General features: G+C 48.8%; 1 protein-coding gene across 27 annotated transcripts in view; it reads right to left on the bottom strand.

Annotated features, from left to right (window-relative positions):
• The window catches only part of MICAL3 (microtubule associated monooxygenase, calponin and LIM domain containing 3), a 2,019,125-nt gene that overhangs the window by 127,105 nt on the left and 1,866,841 nt on the right, over nucleotides 1-25,179 (bottom strand). For 21 of the 27 annotated variants that reach the window (XM_078673602.1, XM_078673604.1, XM_078673606.1 and 18 more), the window contains one exon: nucleotides 8,253-8,303. The exons of the other annotated variants lie outside the window; for them this stretch is intronic. In XM_078673602.1, the coding sequence (XP_078529728.1) occupies nucleotides 8,253-8,303 (51 nt within the window). The remainder of the gene's footprint in view (nucleotides 1-8,252; nucleotides 8,304-25,179) is intronic. 27 annotated transcript variants of the gene reach the window in all.

The raw sequence follows: 25,179 nt of genomic DNA, 5'->3' as shown, positions 1-25,179 counted from the left end.
GCGTCACAGATCAGTGCAACTGACTGAGCCACAGGTCAGTGGGGTAGTCCCAGTGGGTACTGTGACCAGAGGACAAGTCCTTATGTCTGCGACACTTGTTCTAATGAAAAGTTAGGAGAATGTGGTATTAGACTGTGTCTTGGACAGGACTGCTTCAGAGGAAAAAAAATTGAGGGCAAGATCTGCCTTGTATGGTTGGCATTCAACAAGAGGATGCCCTACGTGAGACACACTGGCCTGAATGCATCAAGACCTGGTCCTCCTGAACCCAGTAAGGGAGATAGTAATGCTTGCTATGGTGGGGCTTCATTTTCCAGAACCAAGTCAGAGAGTTAGTGGTGCTTGATCTCTCAGTGAAATTTACTAGTGTTGAATTTGCTTTGAGGTGAGAGGCCGTTAAATATTTGGGCATTTGGATCAGCCGGAATCTCCAGGAAATATGGATTTTGAATTATGGACTTGCTGGCTGGAGGAAGAAGTCAAACTATCGGCTAAACTCCCGTTATCCCTAGCTGGGAAAATTGCACTAGCTAAAATGGTAATACCACTGAGTGTTTCTTTATTTGTTTGTGAATATCCCGATCCCCCTCAAGCACGCCTTCTTCAAATCATTGAGATCACTCTACTACTTTCTTTGGTGTGGGCAGGCTCGAGTATCCTGAGATCTGCTGACACTCCCATTGAAACTGGGTGCAATGGGTGCCCCAGATATGCAACTATATGCCTGGTGTGCTCAGGCCCAATTCCTCCACCACTGGGTTCACCTGACATCCTTCCAGCCTCATGCAGCAGTGGAGAACGACATGATGGCGCCTGTCCCTCTTCGCGTAGCGCTGTATCAACCCTCGGGACGGCATAGACACTGCGGAGACCCTTCGCTGGGCATGGGACGAACTGTGTAGGAGGGCAGGCGCTGCCGTATTGTATGCCCCTTCTATACCGCTAGCACATAACTTCATGTTACCGAACGTAAAAGACGGACTTGGCAGGGCAGTGGCGCAAAAGCTGAGCTCTGTACATTTGCAGACCTCTATCCCAGGGGAAAATTTCGACCCCTCCCCCCCGGTCGCTGACGAGGGGCAGCGGGTGCCGTTTGCCAAACTCTTCCTAGATCATAAGGTCCGGGCCGCCTGTCGTTCTCTGCACAACAGTTTTCCGGCGTCCCCGCTGCCTATGTCAGCACTGGAGAACCTGCTGAGTTCACCCTCGCCTCGTAAGCTTGTCAAATGCCTTTACACACACATGCAGAACACAGCGCCATTGGTCACACCCAGAGCGCTCTAGGGGTGGAGCGATGAACTCCCTGCTCCGCTCACTGAGGAACAGTGGTCGTATAGCTGCTGCCAACTCACAAAATTGTCCCTCAATTATAGGTTTCACCTGATTCATTTCAAATTCCTCCATCGGTTTTACAGGACACCCATAGGACTGCATCGCTTGGGATTGGGAGATGATGACAGCTGCTGGCGCTGTGGATTTTCTCCTGCGTCATTTTTACACATGGCATGGGACTGTCCGAAGCTCACGACATACTGGTTCACGATCTTTACACTGATCAACCAGATCATTGGTATGTCCTTGTCACCCACCCCCCTACTAGGATTGCTAAGCTATGTCAAAGACACGCCTGTTAAGGTATACAAACTACACGCGCTATTACTTCTATTTGCCAAGCACCAGATCGCCGTGTATTGGGGGAAGAGGAATGTATCAGGGACGTCACGTATGGTCACTCCCAATTAACCACATTCTGGGAACTGATGCCCCCCACTTCAAGACCTAGAGAGATCTGGGAGCCATTTATCACTTGGGCCCAGGAGCGGAAAGGGTCGGATGGTGACACCTTAACACATACAGTGTCAGCTGCTGGGCTGTTATGAGATGTTGAAGCTGTTTTTCTTTACAGTTAACCTGCTTGCAGTGCCAATGGTTTGAGCCGAGGTTTGTGTCTTGTGATTGCAATCCCCTCATGCTCCTTGCTTGGTTGGTAGTGCACTGCGGATGCTTCTTATGTCTTTCTTTTTAATATTAGTGAGATGGGTACATAGTGTGTAACACCCGTAATGTTCTGACGGTGCAGATTTTAAATCCTGAAGATGCCTCGCTGGTATACTGGCTTGTTGTTTTTTGTGTTTTTGTATTTTCTGTCGAACATGGCAATAAAAAGAATTTTTTAAAAACCATTTACTAGTGTCAAGGCACTCGGGTAAAACCAGCTCGATCCCAAAGTGCAACAGTTGACCGAGACCTAATCCACCCACACAGAGAGGTTGACAGTTCCAATGTGTTTCCTTATATCTGGATGTTTTAGTCCACTACCAGCACCATAAAAAACAACATCAGTCTAAACAAGTAGTCAGGTCCTGGAGATCTGTATTTATGGCCCTTCATTATTGTTTGGCTAGTGAAAGTGACCAGCACAAAGGACAGGTCATTGGCTAGGGTGCTCCATTACTTACTTACTCAAAGAACTCAGAATAAATGCTTGGTTTTTAAAACTTAATATGTAAGGTCTCCTTTGTTTAGCAGGTGAACCAGATGATTGTTATTAGAAACCTTGCCCTGACAGTCATAAACAAAGTGCAGTCAAGTCCAAGGTGCCAAAAGGTAAGACATGCAGAAGGTATGTGAGTCAACTGCTGCAAATTTCTTGGTGTCTCTACACACACTGCTTGGAAACAGCCCCCAAGGACTCCAGGTACATTGACATGGACTACACAATTAACAGGAGCAAAAAAAACAGAAAACCCCAGTACTAAATCAGAGGAACAGACAAGGGTTCACTGGAATGAACTCTCATAGCACTGTTCGGCAGAACACAAGCAAAGAGAGAGGATCAATGCTCTGGCAAACGAAGGGGGCATTACCATGCAGGCATACATGCATAGCCCTGAACTAAACTACTCTGAGTATCAGTTTATGTTTACACTACCAGGTGGCAGGGTATCTACAGGTCATTAACAGGAGACATTCAACAGTATGAGTACAGCCATGTTCTCTCCCAGAGTGGAGCTGGTGCATGGAGCCACACACTTTTTGCTTATAGTAGTAGGATTATATAGCAGGTTGACGTAACCAGTCTTTTTCTGTTGAAGTGGTATGGTCACGTCAGAATAAGACATTAAAGGAAACGTTTAGAAATAACCTGCATCAGAGAAATGTGTGAAGACTTGTGTGTTTAGAGATTCTTTTTTGAGAATTTTACCAAGGTGGCTTAACCTTGCATGTTGCCCAAAAAGTGTTAATTTTCTAATAAAGGTTAATCATAAAATAACTGCTATTTCAATCGTAAAATAACTGCTTCTCTTTTCTTATTCGGTCATTGTGCAGTTCAATAACAAGTAAAGGAGTTTTGGAGCTTTTTCTTGCTTTGGTGAAAGTCCAATTGTAGCAATCGAGTATTGCAATGTGGCAGATTTTTAGTGGCAGTGGGTATGTGTTTTTCAAATTCCTTCTGAGTAGACTTCAGATTTAGCTGAAAGAACGCAGTTAAACAATCCATGTTGTGATTTCCAGAGCAGGGGACAAAGTTATTAAAATGCAACAACGTTTCTCCAGGGTAGGTGGTTTATCTCGATTGCCAAGTTTTAAAACGTTCCCCTTGGAATGGGATTAGTTTAAGTTTGTAGGTATAAAGGAGAAACAGGCCATTTCAGATTCAGGAGTAAATGTGTTCACAAATTTGCAGTTACAGAAAACTGAAAAAGGATATGCATTGTGTTGAAAAAACGGCAGAACTCGGAACCTAGATCTTTTTCACTTTTGGTGCAAGGAAAGTTTCTTTGTAGTACTTCTGTGGTGGTCTGGCATATAGATTCTCCTCCAGAGGATCTACATCAATAGTCATTAGCACTGAAGAACAAGCTACTTACGTATCTAGCCTTCAGATTCCTTACCTTAGAATTATCCCTAGACGTCAGACTGGATCTGGAAATATGAGTATCCTTGTGAATTATGTATGTATCAAATAATCTTTTTTTTGTTTCTTCTTAATTGCAAAATTTAATAAAATGTGTTAAAAAAAACAGACTGCATCTGGAAATTTTTAGTGACCAGTAACCCTGCGAGCCAGTAGGTGGCATCAATTGGCTCTGCGTGGCATTGTCAGTAGCGCCGGAAGGGAGGCCAACCCAGTGCGTGGATGTCAGTTTCTTTTCACGTCTTTCCACGCCAGGAGTGTGGAGACACGAAGATCACTGACCACTGGTCTCGAAAAATAGGGCCCTGGAAGGGGACAGCCCTGTCCCTAGAAATGCTGTTGCAGAGCGGGGAGGATGGGTGGGTCAGTAAGGAATCTGCAGCTCGAGTCTCTACCAGTTAAGGCGTTACCGGAGGGACGTAACTTGTTCAACTGATAGAGGCTTTTAGCCACAGATTCCTTAGCTTAAAATAGATACCCAAGCAACACCTCAAAAAAGGTCGGTCCGGAAAACAATTTCCCACCAAAAAGTCCTGCAAGACCAAAAGGGCAAAATGCCCTCCCCGACAGACCCGACTGTCCACCCTGTAGTGTTTTGTAAATGTGTGGAGAGAGACCCAGGTTGCTGTCTGGAAGATGTCTAGGACCGGGACTCCATGTGCTAACACAGGGTCACAGCCCTGGCTCTGGTGGAATGAGCCTGCAAGTCCTCAGGGGGGGTTGCTGCTTGGCCAATACATAGCAGAGCTTAATGCAGAGCACAATCCATTAGGAGGTCCACTTCTGCAAGGTCAACTTCTCTTTGCAAGGACATACCCCACTTTCATGTGGTTCAAGGTAGAACAACAATGTTCCTTTTGGATCCAGTCAGTAAAAACGCTCCTCTTCTTTAGAGGGATGTGGTGGAGCAAACACAATTAGGCATGGTGATGGACTGGCCTACAAGAAAGGGAGTGATGCCTTTCGGTAGAAAGGCAGCTCTTGTTTGTAGGACCTGTTTGTCAGGGTAGATGTTCAGTTATGGAAGCTTGAATAACAAAGCCTGAAGCTCACTGACACTCTGGGCTATTGTTATTGCCACCAGGAAGACCGTCTTGATGGTAAGGATCCTGAGAAGACAGTTGTTCATGGGCTCTTAGGGAGCGCACATTAGGAACGTCAGGACTATATTAAGGTTCCACTGAAGCATGAGAAAAGGAGAAGGAAGAAACATGTTGCAAACCTTTCAAGAATCTATGTACACTAGCGACAACGGCAGAAAGGCTGATACAGCAGAAAGGTAGCCCTTTAAGGTGTCCAGAGGACATCACTGCTCGTCAAGGGAAAGACTAAATAGAAGAACCTGAAAAAGGGGAACAGAAAGGGGGTCATCCTGTTTTTCTGCATAACATGACACAAACTTGCCCCAAGCGCAGGTGTATACCGTTTCTGTGGAGGGATGCCTAGCTGCCAGATTAACATCACACACTTCAGGCAGAAAATCAAAAGCAAAGCTGTCAACCGTCATTGCTTAATGTCCACACAAGAATGCATATCGTTGACAGGATCAGGTGGAGAACCCTCTCCTGCTGCTGTGACAGAAAATCTTCCCGCAGGGGCAGCATGACCATGCTCAACAGCTCGGGATACAAAACTCTCCAAGTCTAGTCCAGAGGTGGCGAGGGACCATGGAAAGACCCCAGGAACTGGCCGTAGCCCTGCTGTCCTTAAAGAGCTCTAGCGCTGAATCTGGCTTGTTTCCGAAGAGACAAGAGCCACCACAAGGCATGTCCATAAGCAATGTTTGGGCATCCCCGGTGGTCCTCAGCCAGGCGTGGGTACGTAAGGCCACTGTCTATGAAACTTCTCTGCCTAGCAAGACGGTGGTATCCAGACCACATGTGATTGTGAACTTAGCTGCGTCTCTCCCGTCAACAACAGCCTGGGAGAGTATAGCCCAGGCCTTCTCCGGGCCCATGGGCAGCACCTTCGCAACCAAATCCCTAAGAGCATTGGATTAACAGCCCAAAAGGCATGCAGTGTTCACAGGACGATGTGCCAGACTGGTGGTAGAAAATATCTTCCCTAAGGTGTCCAACCTCTTGAATTCCCTATCAGGTGGTGCGGTAGGTAATGTGCCACAATTTACATGGGAGATAAAGGCTTGGAACACCAAGCTATCCAGTGTAGGGTGTTGTGTGAGGAAGTTGAAGTCCCCTGGGCAGGACGGTGGCAATTTTTCTGTTCATAGGAGCCCCTGTGCTGGGCCTGGACCAGGTCCTAAGCAGAAAGTCTGTAAGGGGTTCATTGAAAGGGAGAAGTGGTTCTGAAGGGATCTCTTCCAGCTAAAGCACCTCGGTCAAGCTGTATGTCTTGATTGCCACAGAGGGCAGGCTAAGATCCAGGACCTCTGCCAACCTCACCACCATTGCTAATGACGCTCCCCCTCTCCGTAGTCACGGTAGGGGGAGAAAACATGCCAGTATCGCAAGAAGGGTCTAATCATCAGGATTCTGCCAAATCCTCACACCAGCCCATGCTTGAGTCGAAAGGTTGGTATATTTCAACATCCAGTGACTCCTCCCAATCTTCCCAGAGTCATAGCCCATAAGGAATTGGGCTCAGGCTCCAGCCCAGAAGGCATGTCTCTCGACCCTCTGGCTCCATGTCCGAGTCGGGGCTCAGAATGGGAATGGCACCACCGGAAGCGTTGGTATCTGGACCAGTGAAAACTGTCTGGGTAGCATCCATAGTTTGCTCTGTTCTTTAATCTGTCTTTTAAAGAGAAGGGTTTGGCATTCTAATCAGTGATTTGACTTTTAATGAAGATGCACTGAAGGAGCAGTAAAAGTTACTTATCTGTAATTCTAATTAGCCCTCCAGGGAAATCTTCAGTAAAATCATAAACAAACTGCTCTTCTGTCTAGAGGGAAGAATGAGAAATATATTGTGAAACAGGCAGATTCCTCTTAACTTTGTCAAAAGATGAGAACCAATTGTCACTGACAGAGTGTTTGGCACACTGCTAGTGTGCTTCTTTAACCCCCTGGCTGCGGCTGGAATTCCGCGCCGGTGCTGGACATTCCGATCGCGGGCGTGGTCATGACGGCTCCCGGCCGTCATCAGCACACGCCCACCGTAACTCATGACGGCCGGGAGCCGTCATCAGCACCGAACCGGTTAAAGGACTATTGTCGGTTTTTCAAACTGTGAAAGCTGAAGCCTAGGGAGCCCTTTTTTCTCTCAATATTCCATTAACTTAAAAAAAAGTTTTGTGAAAGGGTTTTTCTAGTCATTTCTACAAAAAGAGAGACAATTTAAAAGTATAATTTTCTTCTTTTAAAGTGAATTAAATTAAATGTTGTCAATGTAGCCTACAGATAGACTACCAAAATTACATCTTTTTTTAAACTAGCTTTCTAAAAACTAGTGTTGATATGTGTATTTTATATACATATCACATCACATAAAACTAGGATTACAGGTTATGTCAATCTTCCATCCAAAGGCACTAATGCAGGGCTTTTCTGTACAATCGCTTGATTACCATAACAATCATTCACAAAATGAGCTCTCTGAAGATTTTCTGAGTGATCTATTAAGCATCCACCTGATGGTAATGCACAACATACACATTCTAAGGATTATGCTTCCCCCTGTTCTGAGCGATCTCTAAGGTTTGTGTGAGGTATCCACCGTAGTAATCAGTAAAGGCATCACAACTCACCTTCTATTAAAGATAGAGGATTTTACTTTCCATACAATCCTTAATATGCTTAGATACTGCTTCCCTGAGCCACTTCTTGGTTGTTTGTTTCTTTCGATTACACATTGCGCCTTAAGTGTTTTTAGTCACATACAGTGGTGTTGTTAAGGATGATTAATATTTCTATTAATATTTGAATTAGCTCCAAGTTTTCCAAATGCGCACATTCTTGCGATATGACCCAATGCTTGCCATTTAATGTTATTAGAATGCGTTTCAAGGGTGTCTCACATATCAGTTTCTTTGGAACATCATTGGGTACAATCACTACCATTCCAGACAGACCTTTAAGTGTTTATGTGGTGTTTTCAAGGCTCTCTGAGATGCTATCAGGTGGTGTCACTGGAGCCAGTGTGCTACCATTTCTGGGGACCTTGATCAATACCACTACAGTGAGAATTTTCTATGGTCTCCCAGAACACACACATTGTTGGTATGCCAAGCTACTTCTGTTTTGCTATTTGTTCTATGATAGTTTCTTCTTCTTGTAAGTATGAAAGGGTGTGTCACAGGAGAAGAAGGATATTGAGGAAGAGAAGGGGAGAGCAGGAGGTTAGCAGCAGTGGAAAAAGCATCTGCCATACGTACCACCCAGGTGCACGTCGATCAGCTCACTGTAATAAGACTCTCCCCAATAGTCTACAATAAGGAATCGTTAAAGAGAGTTATTGCATCACACACCCCCACTCAAGAAGAAACAAAACAGTAAAAGTGAGAAGCAGCAAGAAATCAAGCAGAGCAATGTATATCTGGATATACACATGCAGACAGAGGAAGGCTCTGGAAATCCAGGCACAGGGGTAAGAGAAGCTTAGATGCAATCATAGACAGTGCACTCAAAGGGGTCTGGTGAGGCCACTGGCCCAGAACCCAAATTATTTATGCTTATCCTAAATTTCTTCTTGTTTCTTCATTCTGCTCTCAGTTGCAACATCGATAATGCAATATTAAAGTGTGGCATTTATTGATTTTAAATCAGTATGCAGGTTCGGTAGCGGAGTCTTTGGACAAAATGTCTTTCATTTCACAATCGCAACCAGGTGCTTTCAAACAGGTAGGTGTTGAATCGGTAATGGCCTGAAAAAGCTCTCATTGGTGAAGCACAGAATGGACCTGTGAGATTATAGGTAGAGTTCGGTTGTAGTACCTGTTAATTGGAAGGAAATATTTGGCCTACAGATGAAGGTATCACCAGCCTGTAAAATATGCTTGTCCAGCAAAAGTAAAACTATCTTAGGTGCCTATTTGTAAACTATGACTATTGCAATGGAAAGCTCTACTGTGGAAGGCAAAATATAGGACATTTCTGTAGCCTAAAAATAGCTTTTCAGCCTAGGGTCTCAGAAAATCTTTAACATCGGTGTAGTCTGGTGATTCTGATTTGACTGTCTAATCCCAGAATACGTAAACTTCACGTACCTGGTAAGCCAGCTCTGCTGAAATGCGAGCTTACCTAAAATGCTGTTTACCACTGAGTTGGGTAATAATAAACATCTGTTATTCAGTGCAAAGATGCCTACGGGTGAAGGTGTGCTTTACAAATACATGTTATGTTATTTAGTAGATGGGTGTCCTGCAACATTTGTGCTTAGTGGAGAATAACTACATTTTCAGAAGAGTATCCCTTCAAAACTTTAGAAATTTGATATGGATACCGATATGTGTGGGTGAAAGTGGTATAATCTATTGAATAGCTCTTTGTTCATAACGGGGTTGCCAGCATTAAATTTAAGTCAAAACTGAACACTATTAGATAAAGCTTACCAAACCTGAACAAAATATAGGCCCCCAATAAGACCAGTGCTCCTCATTGTCCAATAATTTGCCGTAAACCCAAAGAACAAGTTTCTTACCTTCGGTAATGCTTTTTCTGGTAGATACAATATCTGCCTGTGGATTCCTCACCTTGTGAACATCCCCCTGCATCAGCAGCATTCCGAAATTCTTTTTGTAGCCTCGCGCCGACGTGGAACGACGTCACAGAGGACCGGCATTGCGCGCGACTCCGCTGACGTCACCGACACCATAATAGGCCCACGCCGGCGTGATGACATCAGTTCCACCCTTTTTTCCGTGCCTTCGAGGCACACGGATGGACCGATGACAGCAGAAATATACACAGTATACACAGTATACAAATGTCAAAATAACACACACAGTGTGAAACCACTGCAGGAAATTAAAACATAATAAACATTTCCTTTGACAATATAAATATATATATAATACAACAACACAAGTATAGAAGAGTGGACAACGGGGAGGCGGGTGGGTCAGTGAGGAATCCACAGGAAGGTATTGTATCTACCAGAAAAAGGGTTACCAAAGGTAAGTAACTTGTTCTTCTGATAGATACATCTGCCAGTGGATTCCTCACCTTGTGAATAGAGTCCCAGAGCAGTCCCCACTCCCGGAGGAGGGTGTCCACTCTCCTATACCAGAAAATCCTGGAGGACAGCGCGCGCAAAGTGGCCCTCCCTCCTCACTTCGGTATCTAAGCAGTAATGCTTCGCGAAAGTGTGGAGGGAGGCCCAAGTCGCCGCTCTACAAATGTCCTCTACAGGAACACCCCTAGACAAAGCAGATGTCGATGACTTTGCTCTAGTAGAGTGAGCTCTTATACCCTCTGGAGTGTCCTTACACGCCAGGGCGTAGCAGATCTTAATGCAGAGGATAATCCACCTCGAGAGTGTGCACTTGTGCACCGCCTTCCCCTTCTTGCAGCCAGCAAAGCCAACAAACAGCTGGTCATCCAACCTGAACTCTCGTGTCCTGTCCAGGTAAAAGCTCAGCACCCTCTTAGGGTCCATGCGGTGTAGTCTCTCCTCCTTCTTGGAGGGGGAGGATAAAAGGTAGGGAGGGTAACGGACTGCCCCAGATGGAAAGGAGTTACCACTTTAGGCAGAAAAGCAGCCCTGGTCCTGAGAACCATTCTTTCAGCATGAATGGATAAAAATGGGGGCTTAGAACTAAGAGCTTGAACCTCACTTACCCTCCTTGCCGAGGTAATTGCCACCAGAAAAATAGTCTTGAAAGACAAAAGTCTCAAGGGACATGTGTGTAAAGGTTCAAAAGGAGAACCCATCAAGAACGTAAGAACGAGGTTCAAGTCCCATTGAGGTACAATAAAAGGTGTAGGAGGAAATTTATTGGTAAGGCCTTTAATGAAACGTAAAACAATTGGAGATTTAAACAAAGAGGGCTGGTCCGGCAAACAAAGGCCGACAAATAACCTTTGATAGTTGCCACTGCAAAACCCTGCTGGGCCAAAGAAAGCGCAAATTGAAGTATATTGGACAAACAAGCCCTTAAAGGGTCAACGGACTTCTCCCCGCACCAAGCAACAAATTTAGACCATCTATAAGAATAAATGGACTTGGTGGAGTCACGCCTGGCCGATAGGATGACATCCACCACATTGTGCGGGAGAGAAAAGGAAATCAGGTTGCCCCGCTCAATCTCCAGGAATGAAGGTGTAAGGTCTGGAGGTGGGGGTGTAGAACCTGCCCCTCCATCTGGGAGAGGAGATCTGCCCTGTGAGGGAGATGGAGCGGAGGGCACGAGGAGAGGTGGAGAAGATCCGTATACCACACCTTTCTTGGCCAATCCAGGGCGATCAATATGACTTGGGCCCGGTCTTGGCGAATCTTCCTCAGAACCCGAGGAATCAAGGGTATGGGAGGAAACGCGTAAAGGAGTTGCGAGTCCCAACTCAACTGAAACGTGTCCCCCAAGGCTCCCTGCATCGGAAACTGGAGGCTGCAGAATGACGGGCTGTGAGCATTCTCGCAAGTGGCGAACAGGTCCACCTGAGGAGTTTCCCACGTCCGAAAGACGTGACGAACTACCTCTGGGTGAAGCCTCCACTCGTGGTCGGCGGAGAACTGCCGACTGAGAGTGTCTGCACGAACGTTCAGAACTCCGGCCAGATGATTTGCCATCAGACAAATCTGATGGTCCTGAACCCAGGACCAGAGACGCAGAGCCTCTCTGCAGAGACACTGCGACCCCAATCCTCCCTGCTTGTTGACATACCACATCGCGGTCGTGTTGTCCGTCAGGACCTGAACTGACCGACCGCGAAGGGAAGGGAGGAAGGCCTTGAGCGCCAGACATATCACCCAAAATTCCATAAGGTTGATGTGAAGCAACCTTTCCTCTGGAGACCAAAGACCCTTGATCTCCAGGTCCCCCAGATGAGCACCCCACCCTAGAGTGGATGCATCCGTTATCACTGTGGCCACTGACGGAGGAAGTTGAAAAGGCTTTGCTTGAGACAGATTGCCTTCCACGCTCCACCAAGACAGATCCGGTGCAGTTTCTCTCGAGATCCTCACGGACTCCCAGAGATCTCCGCCGTGCTGATACCACTGCCTGCGGAGGCACCACTGGAGTGCCCTCATGTTCCAGCGTGCATGGTTGACCAACAGAATGCAAGAAGCCATCAGACCGAGCAGGTGAAGGACCTTCAGGACTGGAACGACCACTCCATTGAAAAATAAAGGAATCATTTCCTGTATGTTGCGAATCCTTTGAGGAGGAGGGAATGCACGACACACAGTAGTGTCCAGTACCGCACCTATGAACAGGTTGCGCTGGGAGGGCACCAGGTGAGATTTGGGTACATTTATCGAAAAACCCAACCTGTGCAACAACTGAGTTGTCTCTTGCAGATGATGGAGCACTATCTCTGGAGATTCTGCCTTGATCAGCCAATCGTCCAGATACGGAAATACAGGTATCCCCGATCTTCTGAGATGTGCTGCCACCACAGCCATCACCTTGGTGAAGACTCGAGGCGCAGTACTAAGATTAAACGGAAGCACCGCAAACTGGTAGTGTTGCGATCCAACCGTGAAACGGAGATACTTTCTGTGCGACTTCAGGATTGGGATATGAAAATACGCATCCTGCAAGTCGATCGACACCATCCAGTCTTCTTCCAGCAACGCTTGAAGAACCTGCGCAAGGGTGAGCATCTTGAACTTCTCCTGCTTCAGGTAAAAGTTCAAGATCCTGAGATCCAGGATTGGATGGAGTCTGCCATCCTTCTTGGGGATCAGAAAATACCGGGAGTAGCATCCCTGATCTCTCTCCTGCTCTGGAACCACCTCTATGGCACCCTTTCTGAACAGAGCCAGGACTTCTTCCTGCAGGAGCAGCAGATGGTCCTCCGAACAATAACCCGGGCAAGGAGGGTAATTTGGGGGAAATTCCCGAAAGGGAAGAGCATACCCATTCTCCACGAGATTGAGAACCCAAAGATCTGATGTTATCAATCCCCAAACTCGTAGAAAATGGGTAAGCCGGCCCCCCACTGGGCCCACATGATCTGGAATGGCGGATTTAGGGCTGCTTTGCTGCGGTGGTAGGGGGATGGAAAGGGGAAGAGGAGGAGGCTTGATGACCTCTAGGACGAGCTCGTTGTCTTTCTCTGTACGACTTGTACAGCGTATTTTGCTGTTGTTGTGGCTGCTGCTGCAATGTTTTATAGGAAAGAAAGGAAGACCTGCCAAATCCTCTGAAGCGCCTTCCAGTAGTACCCCTGGTCTGAAGACCTAACGATTTCGCCGTGGCCCTGCTGTCCTTGAAACGTTCTAAGGCAGCGTCAGCCTTCTTGCCAAACAATCCTGAACCATCAAATGGCAAGTCCATCAAAGCAGACTAAATATCTGCAGAGAACTCCGATGATTTTAGCCATGCAGCTCTCCTAGTGGCCACCGAAGAGCCCATGACTCTCGCCACAGAATCAGCCGTGTCCAGCCCACTCTGAATCACTTGTCTCGCAGCAGCCTGAGTGTCCGAAATTACCTCCTGAAAGTCCTTTCTATCCACCTCAAGAATTTTTGGGCACCAACTGCTTCACGGAATCCATCAAGGTATGGATGTACCGCCCCATCAGACAAGATGCGTTAGTAGATTTTAATGCCATACTGGCTGAGGAGAACACCTACTTGCCTGCGGAAAAGCACCCGCAGACTTCTTAGAACAGGCAGCCTGCACAACCAGACTCTCAGTCCGGGTCACCAGGTGCAACCCTGTAACTCCTCGCTACTGCCCTTGAAACCGCAGGAGCTGTCAAAGGCTTCTTCCAGACTTCATAGATGGGTACAGCTAAAGCATCATTAAATGGCAGCATTAGTTCAATAACTGAAGATGGCGAGTGAAGGACCTCAGTAAGAATATTAGACTTGTAATAAGCAGTGGGCAGAGTAATATTTAACAAGCCAGCCGCCTTTTTTAATAACAATGTGATATGGCACCACATCCTTGGAAGGCACGTCTGACACAGAAGCCAAATCCCACTCAGGAGACAGTTCAAGTCCACTGGCCTCTCTCAGGTCATCAAAAGGATCATCAGAATCCTGTAAGTCTCCTTCCTCCATGTCAGCATACCGATACTGTTCTTCCTCCAGAAGTCTCTGGGCTTCATGCCGCGACCTCACCTTCATAAACGAAGTTGACGGATCCGGAACCGACTCCGCCGGGGTCGGAGCCGGCGTCGAACTCGAAGTGGGGCGAGGAAGTTTCACCCAAGGTCGAACAGGATCCTGCATCGAAGACGTGGGCACCGGCGTCGATGGAATCGGCGTCGAAGGCTTCGGCGGCGCCGGAATATGCCACTGCGGTGCTAGAGCTGGCATGAAAGGCATGAAGGGCGTAGGAGCATAAGCCTGGGCCCAAGTTATACGCCATAGGACCCGTGGGACCAACAGGTGCACCAGAGGGGTACATTGCCCTGGAGTAAACCCAGAACATGGCATTCAGGAACTGGGATGGATCCTGACCTGGAGCCGGAAATGCTGGATAAGGGCCCCCAGGTTGCTCTCGAGGAGGCGGAGTCGTCACGACGTCGATCTCCTCCTCGGGCTGCGGTACCGGGGTCGACAAACCCGCGGGCACGGGAACCTCGCCTTCACCAACCTCCTCCACCTCACCTTCATCCTCCTGACCAGAAGGATTAGACGGATCCGGAGAAGGGTTCGCCTGCTGCTTCGGTGATCCTGGCGAATTCGCACGCGGAGCCTCACCATCAGAGTCCTGTGCTTCCGACGCCGAAGCCTCAGATTCCTTACGAAGAAGCCTCACTTGCGACTTCGGCCTCGAACTCGAGTCCTTCCCCGAGTGATGACGTGACTCATGGCTCCTCTTCTTGTGCTTCTTCCTCGAGGACTTTGAAGCATGCGCTGATGACGACTCGGAACGCAGCCTCGATCGAGACCTCGACCGCCGAGACCGAGTCTTCGAAGCCTTCTTTTCAGCTTCGCAACGAGGAGCTTCGTCTCCCACTCCCGAAGGGCCTTCGGAGTCATCTTCTTGCAAGATGGGCAATCCTCGATGTCATCGTCGGAGCTCAGGCACCAGACGCAGCATTCACGCGGGTCAGTTATGGACATAGTCTTGCCACATTCTCCGCAAGCCTTAAAGCCAGTCTTCTTCGAAGACATCTCGATAGAAGACAAAGATACAGTGAAAATAACCACAGAGTAACAAAGTTACTACAAAGCTACTATACGATCCCAGAAAACCGTTAGCGTCGACGACGCGGAAAAAAGGAAACTGATATCACGCCGGCGTGGGCCTATAATGGTGTCGGTGACGTCAGCGGAGTCGCGCGCAATGCCGTGCCTCTGTGCCATCGTTCCACGTCGGCGCGAGGCTACAAAAAGAATTTCCGAAAGCTGCTGATGCAGGGGGATATTCACAAGGTGAGGAATCCACTGGCAGATGTATCGATCAGAAATGTTAATATCAAATATAGGTAAATGTGGCATTTCAACTTTACAAGACTTGTGGGATCATATATACACTGTGATGATGAATAGTTGTCCAATGCCAGGCTTTAGTTTTGGCGGAGAAACACCTTGACTACATAGCATGAGCAACTATATGTGCGAGTCCTAAAGGCTGACATTAAATTTGTGAAATTTGGTCATGTAAAATGAATCACTGATGTTTAGAGACATCAACCTCTACTTAATTTTCTGCACTAACCTATTTTTTTTATAGCATTTGTACTACTCTATTTATATACATGACAAATTTAATTATTTTTTTTACGAAGTACAAATTACTTTTTATGCTGTAGATGAAGTAACATTTTGTCATCCACATACTCCAGAAAATTGTGCAATTTTAAATGTTTTTTTCGGGTCAATATGGCGAGTTCCTCTATTTGCGCTGTAGGTGGCTACCTGCTACTACCTTGCTTTTTAATGTTCCATGATACTAACATTGGCATTAAATGACAGATAGTTACCAAATGAATGATTTACATGAAAAGGTGGGGGAAACAGCTCAATCCAACACAACTATTTTTGAGGATAAGAGATCTAAGATATCTTTCTCATGTTGGGATCAAATACATGGTTTCTAAATAGATCTATTGCAGTGTCAGTGTGATTTGCAGCACCAAAAGCATGGTCTAAAGAAAATCAGTGCCATCGCTATCAGCACTGTATAACATGAACAAATTCAGTGGCAACATCAGACCAGACTGTGGAAACACAAGCAACATCTACCAAAGCGTTTGCACTTTTTGTGGCTGAAACAGCAGCACACCAACTGCAGCAAGTCATATGCATGGAAAACAGGGTCTAGCCAAAGTCAGGAAGCTGTAGCATTATAATAAGTAGTTGCTATTGTCATACGCAGCTTTCGTTTACTGATCCAGCAAAGTTTAGAGAGTCATAATAATGAGAACTTTGGATAGAATAATCAATATTGTTTCACCACAACCTATGTCAGATTTATAAAATTTGACAGTTCGTGAATCCTCTCCAGCAATTAATTACTCTGGTTAAACTGTAGTTAGACAAATCTCAGTGAAGTAATATGCATTTGATAAACCTATAGACACCCCTCCTTCTTCAACTCCTTGTGCATAAGCAGACAGTGTAGGGCATTGCAACTCAGACGTGAATTTGTAACAGTTACCAGAGAAAGATTATTAAAAGGGCAACTTCGTCTAAAGTCAAGTCTCAGATGTTTCTGGTTTTACCAGGGTTAGCCTAGTATTGTTTTTTGAAGAACAGAAGGATTCAGCAGCTCTACTAATGTGTTGCTCCTAGACCTGATAACTCAGATTTTCAGCATCAAGTGAGAATACACTAAGCAAATTAACCAAGACTGTATAAATAAAACACAGACAAGGATACCTACCGTAAGCACATTGGGAAAACCTGCACTGAAGCTCGAGGGTGGCAAGGAGTGAGAGATTGGGAGGAGGAAGGCTGGCAATCATTTTTACTGTGTTATGGGACCTTCATAATATTTAATAACTGCTGGAATATTTCGCCTGGTCCAACGAGGGCCCGCAATACATTTAACAATATTTGCTATTAAAATTGGGTTCTAAAATAGAGAAGAAACTGTTTCTTATGTGTGATTCTAGTCTTCCTTCACGGGAATCTCTATTGAAATCATAAGTACTGAATAGGCCCTGCCCAAGTGTGGGCATCCCGTAACACTTGGAACAAATGTACATTTCTGTGTTTAATCTTCGCCTTACTCCAAGAAGATGAGGATTTTTATGGGACATAAAAAAATAGCTAGGAAGCCTATAAAGCAGGCTATATTCTCAGGTCTATTTATTTGCTTCAAAAAAACAAAATGAAAATGAAAATATCATTAAAAACAGAAAAGTCCGGGGGCGTGGCTTAGCAAGCGGCAATGGCGGTCGCAGCCTTCTAGAGCTCCCGCTTGCCCGCGCGATAATTCTTCTTTTATCCTGATCCCCGAGCCTACCTACCATACCCAGAGTGCGGCGACAATTGCTGTGGGTGTCGGTGTCCCTCCGGTGTGGTCAGCGGAGCCCTGTACGCCTTGAGCGCTGCGGGGCAACAGCGGAGGAGGAGCGGCCCAGTGCGCGGCTGGGAAGCCGGGGCCTTGATTAGGCACACCAGCAGTGGGACCGCCGGCGCGGTGTGACCGCCCTGTCAGTTATCGGGCGCCGGGGCAGCCCTGCGGGTCTCCTGATTAGGAGCACGCTGACCCTGAGCGCGGAACGGCACGATTGAATCCCAGAGGAGCGTGAATCCGTCCTGCTGGCCGCTGCGGCCTGGTGACACCTGAGAAGCCGGGGGCCTCGAGTTTCGCGACGCCCGCCTGGGGCTCGCGCTGGACCGCGGCCGCCTCCGGGGCCGGGCGAGGCCTCGGCGCTGCATTTTTGGGACGACCCCCTCCTGCTCCTGCACAGAAAACGGCCTGGAGCGCGGCGGGACGGCTGTCGGTGGGCCCGGTGGCCGGAGAAGAATCGTGAGTACCCGCGTTGGGGCCCCTGGACGTCCGTGGTGGTGGCCACTGAACTATCTATCCCCAAGGGGTGCAACAAAGCCTTGCGGGCCGCTGGCAGCGTGGGAGTAGATCCTGAGGTCTGCTTTCGGCTTACATGAGCCGTGCCACGAGTTCAGAGCCACGAGAAATAACACCAGGCGGAGGGAGAAGTCGACTGAGTGAGCCCTGGCTGGGCTGCATAAACGACATAGGAGGCCCGTTGCTGTGGAGCCCGTGGGTTGTGTGAGAGAGACGCTGCCTAGCCCACGGGGGGACTGGGGGCCTTCGACTGTTGGCAGGTGGAGGGCTGGTTTCGGGGTCTGCCTGGACCTTGCCTCGACACAGAACTTTACCACGGATGAGACTATCCGGGGCCCACTGAAGGAACAGTTGCTCCACGCGGCCCTCCCCTGTTACACTTGGTAGAAGGAGATTGGGGTCCCTGAACGGCCATTTCGGTATACGTTGTGGGCAAATCGCGAAGGACTTGCAGCCATGACCAGGGGAGGTGGCGGCCCCACCAAACAAGTGACGATCGGCAAGTTCACCGGGCCCGGTGGGGGCCCTGGACCGTCAGGAGGTGGCCAGCAAGGAGGGGGGCCGGACAACGCGGCACTAATGGCGGCCATCACCCACTCAAGGGATATGCTAGATCCCAAGATAGGGGCAGTGGGCGCAGATGTCACCCTCTTGCGCCAAGACTTGCGGAATGCCGTGGCGCGGATCACGGAGGCTGAATCCAGAGTGTCGGTGGTGGAGGAAGATGTGGGCACACTCAAGAAGAAGATGGCGGCAATGGAAACTGCGCAACGGGGTCTGGCGCTTCGAGTGGAGGATGCTGAAGGGCGCGCACGCCGCAATAATCTCCGATTTATTGGCTTTCCGGAACGATGTGAGAAGGGTAATATGGAACAATTCCTCACGCAGTGGCTGGGAACCTGGCTGCCCCCGGAGGCTCTATCTACTTGCTTCGTTATCGAACACGCGCACCGCGCCTTGTCACAGATGCCACCGGAGGGTGAACGGCCTAGGGCTGTAATTGCTAGACTTCTGAATTACCACGACCGGGATGCCATTCTGAGGGTAGCGAGAACCAAGGAGGCCCTTCTTTTTGAAAATCGTAAGATAATGATTTTCCCTGACTACACGAAGCTAGTGCAGCAACAGCGCCAATCCTTCATGAACGCCAAGGCGAAGCTGCGGGGTCTCAAACTCCAGTACTCCCTGTTTTACCCAGCGCGCCTGAGGGTGATATTCCAGTCGCGGTCACTGTTTTTCAATACTCCGGAGGACCTCTTTAAATGGACCGACGAGACAGTTAGGATCCGGCCGAATTCTCAGCCGGGGCTGAATCCGGGCCCTTCGAGGGAGGCATCACAAGAGCGGAGTGGTCAGGCGACCAAGACCAAGAGAAACCGGCGATCTAGGTCACGCAAGCGGTCGGCCTCCTTCAGCGGCGCCCAGGCCGGTAGTAGAACTGAAGAATCTGACCAGTCTGAAATGGATAACGGCCAAATCTGAAGATCCTGCGCCCCTCTATACTCTTGTTGCTACAGGCCGTGGCCAACGTGGCACGGGCTCTTGAGGCCTGACAGACTGGTATCATCATGGCTGCCTCAGGATGGGTTTGTGGCTGACCACTGACCATGGGGGGGATTGTGGGTGGGGGCTCGGGGACTACACATAAGGGGCTACTGCTCTCCTACGAATGTGGGAGGTTCTGGGTGAGGAGGGATGAAGTTGCTGTTTCCTGGGGAGTTGGGATCCATTGGCATGGCTGGCTCAGGGTCCTCTGTTCTGGACTCGGGGGCACCCATGCCGCGACAGGTACTTCATGGTTTTTTGAGGTATAGGGTGGGGGGAGGTGGGGTGCGAGTGGCCGGGGATAGGGCCACTGAGTTGGGACTGAAACATATTCAAGACTGTGATGACATTCAATTGATGGTTGGTTCTGGGGTTTGGGGTGGGACGAGAGTTGTACGTCATGTTATCTTGGGGTTCTGGGGCGGGTGGGTGGGACTGCACGTGTGTTTTGCTATAGTATTCATTACAGTGTGCGATGAGTGGCAATGGCGAGGACGTTCTGTTAAGTGGGCCCCACTTGATTATGGCTGACAAGACTCATAGACTTCCCGATGCGTCTCTGCGGGTGATCACGTGGAATGTCAGGGGGATGCTCGACAAAATCAAGCGTGGGGCAGTGTTGAGATGGGGGAAAAGTGAGAGTGCTGACGTTTTCTTGCTCCAGGTAACTCACATGATGGGCTCGAAAGTGCTGGGTCTACAGAGGTTTGGCTATCACCAGGTGTTTCATGCCGGATTTTCCCGGGGATCCAGGGGGGTAGCCATTTTAATACATCGCAGGGTGGCCTATGTCCATGAGAAGCAGTGGGTTGACCCACAAGGTCGCTATATCTTTGTCAAGGGCATGGTGGGTGCTGAGTCTGTGGTCTTTGGGAGTGTCTATGCCCCCCCCCTGCAATGGGCCCTAGCTGAGAAACTGTTCACAGTGTGGGAGGACATCCCCGAATCCCTGGCGGTGGTTGGCGGTGATTGGAATGATGTGATGGATGCGAGTGTGGATCGCCAGCGGCGCCGTGGAGGGGCTGAGACTAGCCCCCCTCCCCCCGCGCACACCCGACTGCATGCTATGACTGAGGCATTGGGCTGGTCGGATGCCTGGAGACATATGCACCCTACCACGCGCGAGTATACGTATGTCTCTGCTGTGCATGGCTCCTATTCAAGATTGGACTGCGTGTTTGTGCCTGGCGACTGCTTGTGTAGAGTGAAGGGTGCTGACATCTTGCCTAGGGGTTTGTCCGATCACTCCCCGGTGTCGATTAGGGTGGAACTCTGTCGACAACGCCAACCGTTTCGCTGGAGGATGTCCTCGTGGCATCTCCAGCAGCCAGCCTATGTGACGCACTTGTGGGAAGCGTTAGACCTGTATTGGCGGGAAAATCTCGTGGGGGACATTGACGCCGGGGTGGTATGGGAGGCCATGAAGCCCACTATCCGGGGAGTAGACATAGCGTGGTGTGCCGCGGCCCGGCGCCAGCGGCGAGACACGATCGTAGAAGCGGCAGTGCAGGTGGAAACCTTGGAGGAGCAGCACCGCAGGGGGGGGGATGAAGCCGGGCTACGACTCCTTCTCCAGGCTCAGCAAACCTACGCGTCTGTCCTACTCGATGATGCGAAGCAGGCATGGCTAGCTACACGTAGTAGAATACACCAATGGGGGGACAAGTCGTGTACGATGCTTCATAGACTCTGCCAGCGCCACCTCCAGCCGCTTACGCTGCCAGGACTCACGTCCGCTGACGGTGGGGTCCTTACTGACCCGGTTGAGCTGGCAGCGAGTTTTGCCGCATACTTTGCTACTCAGTACGCCCCATGCGATCGCCTATCGACTGATGAGGTAACCAAATTTATCGAGGACTTGCCCCCCAAGATGGTGTCGGATGAAACAAGGAAGGCGCTTGACGCGCCCCTTACAGCTGAGGAGTTGGGCGATGCCCTGGGACAGCTTAATACCGGAAAGGTTCCTGGCCCAAGTGGCTACCCGAGTGAGTTTTATAAGAAATTTCACGTGCAGCTGGGGTCCCATTATCACCGGGCGCTTGAGACGGCGCGTGAGCGGGGCACTCTGCCCCGAGACTGGCGACATGCCGAAATTGTAGTCTTTCAGAAACCGGGTAGGCCTCCGGAGAGACACGACTCATATCGCCCCATCTCGTTACTTAATATTGAGGCTAAAGTCCTGGCTAGGGCTCTAGCGAATCGTCTGTCCCCGTATATAACAGACCTGATACATCCGGACCAGGCCGGGTTCATGCCTCATAGAGCGACGCGGCATAACATCCGACGCGCACAGGCGGCGATTGATGCCATGGGAGCCACAGGGGAGCGGGCGGCTTTGTTGCTAGCTGACATTAACAAAGCCTTTGATTCCGTCAGCTGGACTTACCTTTTTGCTCTTTTGCCCCGTCTCAATCTGGGCCCGGTCTTCCTGTCCTATGTCAAACTACTATACACAGATAATACGGCCTCGGTGCGGGTTGCGGGGGCGGTGTCGGAGACGTTTCAGATTGGACGAGGGACCCGGCAGGGATGCCCGCTCTCCCCCTATCTGTTCGCTCTACTAATGGAACCGTTGGCTGCATGGGTGCGTATAGATGCGCAAATGCGGGGCTTTGTATGGAACAACAGCTTATCGGATAGGATCGCACTTTACGCGGACGATGTCCTTTTCTTTCTTACCGATCTGCAGCACTCGGGACCGCGTGTACTGGAAATTATGCGAATCTTTGGGGAAGTCTCGGGCCTATATTTGAACCTGCGTAAATCTACCCTCTGGGTGCTAAATGGAGACACCGGGACAGATCCCTGGACGGTGGGCCTACAGGTGGCTACGCATGGCATAAAATATCTGGGGGTGTTTCTGTCGAACTCAACCAGCGTTGCCTGGGAACGCAGCATAGTGCCCGTTTGGGACCGAGTTCAGACAGATATTAAGACTTGGTCTCGAATGCCCCTCTCTATCTTTGGCAGATCCGCAATTTTTAAGATGGTTGCACTCCCACGTCTCCTCTATCAATTGCAGAATCATCCCTATCCGGTTGCACCCCAGTGGTTCCGACAGGTCAATTCGATCTTGGGCCGCTTTCTATGGGCTGGGGGGACGGCCAGAGTGGCACTACGTACGTGCTTCTTGTCCACCTATTGCGGAGGCCTGGCCACCTCGGATCTGCTGTCCTATTACCAGGCAGCTCATCTGCTTACCCTGAACGATTGGTGGTACGGCGACAGCGGGGATCCAGCCTATGCCCTGGAACGCACATTGATGGGCGACAATACGCTCCACACAATCCTCTACTCGGCCCGTTTGCGCCGGAGACTGCCGAGGGTCACAAGTCTCGTGTTTGCTGTCTGGCGGCAAGCCTTGCGCCGCATGGGCTGGTGGGGCCGACTGACCGCAGAGACGCCGCTGTGGCATAATGGCCTGTTACCCGAGTTGTCGGCCTTATCTGGTTTTGAGGGCTGGGATGCGATTGGGATTTCGCAGCTAGGACACGTGATGTCCGGAGCGACGCTCAAGTCCTTTCAAGCACTCAGCATCTAATTTAATATGCCCCAGTCTCAATTTTTTCGGTATTTACAACTCCGACACGCACTCATGCCCAGCATTGCCAACATGGTTTCGCTTCCTGACTTTAGTCCCGTTGAGGCAAAAGTCTTTATGGGTGATCTAGGGGATAAGAAAGTCTCTCGCATCTATCAGACATTGGTCACTCATTGTTCTTCCACCCTTCTCCCGTTAAAGACGACTTGGGAAGCTGATGTTGGCCCCCTCGATGAAGATGACTGGAGGGAGGCTCTGGAGTCCCCTAGGGGAGCAGCCATTGCCATACGATTTAGACTAATCCAATTCAAAATGCTCCATAGGGCTTATTTCACCCGTGAACGACTGTGGAAGGCAGGCTTGATTGAATCCCCGGAATGTTTGCGCTGCGGAGCTGCCATGGGCACTTTGCTCCACACGGTATGGTCGTGCCCTAGGCTGGTGGGCTTCTGGAGGGGTGTGTGGGGCTGCCTGTCTGAGGTACTGCATTGGACTCTTCCTCGCACTCATCGTCTGGGATTACTCCACATCCTAGAGGGGGTTGGTGGAAACATTTATAAACGTCACCTGCTGCTCCTGGGATTGGTGGTGGCCAAAAGAGACCTAGCCCGGGCTTGGAAGGATGTGAGAGCCCCTCCCCTGTGTGCCTGGAGAGCCGGAATGGACTTTTGTATGGGCCTGGAACGACCGATTTTTGAAGCACGTGGCTGCCCCCGCAAGCATTTCAAGATATGGAAGAGATGGGCTGAGTATAGGGGGTTAACACTAGACCCACCAGCGGAACTGGAGGAAGATCTTTAGTCGCATGTTATTTGCAAGTCCTTGCATTACGCCAAAAGTATCGCATCATGAATGGACATTGAAGCTATCTGTACGCACGTGCACGGGGGTAGGGTGGGACACAGGGGTGGAGGTGGGAGGATTGGGTAGTGGGGGTTCATAGGGGTAGGGGAGGGCATAGTTGTATTCCTCTTATAATTGCCTTCTATTGACTACTTAGTCGGACGTTTAGTCCTATGCTGTACCTGTAACACAATGCTTGGTGGTGTTCTCCTGAATGTGGGGAGCCACACGTATTTCTTGCCCGATCCTACAATAAAATTGTTGTGAAAAAAAAAACAGAAAAGTCCTCCGAAAAATTCCAAATCTTTGAGTTCCCATATCATACACTGTTGATGGCAGTTATCTCAGACAATAATGGTTTGAACAGACCTCCAGGTGGCCGACTTCAGGGCTCGGAAATTGGGATACGCCTCAGTAAAGTAGCTGTAGGCACTTTGCTTCTGACACATTAGGTTTCCGGTTTGTCAGGAACATTTTATTTGCTTTTTGGTAGCAAAGTAGAACTCAAGAAATAATCAAATTGGACAGGGATTGTTTGGACATTGCCAGACCTGTACAAAATGAACCATAATGAAGAAACTGTTTGGATTTTTTATGTCCTTTATTTTTTCTAGATATCATTTTAAGACTATACTCATGTTGAGTGTATGGCTTTATGCCAGAGAATAGGGGTTTAGAAAGAACATTGGTAAGGTAATGGTTTGGTTTACGATAAAGTCCGAAACTACTTTAAATACGAATTTTGCTATGGAATATTGTACATGGTGCATGGGAACATAAAGTCTGAACTTTGCTAACCTTAAATGTGGAAATTATTGCCACAAGTAAAGAGTCGTTTTTTCTGTCAAGTGTTGTAAGGAAGCCTTAAGAATTTGTTCTAATGAAGCTGTGACTTGAGAAAGGAAAGTTTTTGACTCCCACAAAGGAGAAGGCTTCCATATGGGAGGAAACATTTGTAATGTCCTCCAGGAAGCCCTTAATCACTGGGATCTTGAAATAAGAGGTTTCTGAAGAATAATTTCAGTAGGTCGTAATGGGTGCTAGGTGAACTTTTATGAAGAGAAATATACGCCTAATCTGGCTAAATGAAGAAGCTATGGTAGCAAGCAGAGGTGGGCAAAACTTGCGTAATTTGCTGTAGCGTAATTAAATGAAACTACAGCAAAATTACTTAAGATTAACTGGAATTACACGAGGAGCGTAATCCAGCATTTAGCATTGTTTTCTTGGTGAAAAATGCACCACTGTGTCCAAAATGTACCCGAGGATGCA

Source organism: Lissotriton helveticus, chromosome 1_1, assembly GCF_964261635.1.
Source record: "Lissotriton helveticus chromosome 1_1, aLisHel1.1, whole genome shotgun sequence".
NCBI lineage: Eukaryota > Metazoa > Chordata > Amphibia > Caudata > Salamandridae > Lissotriton > Lissotriton helveticus.
This window is presented reverse-complemented; position numbering and strand designations above follow the sequence as displayed.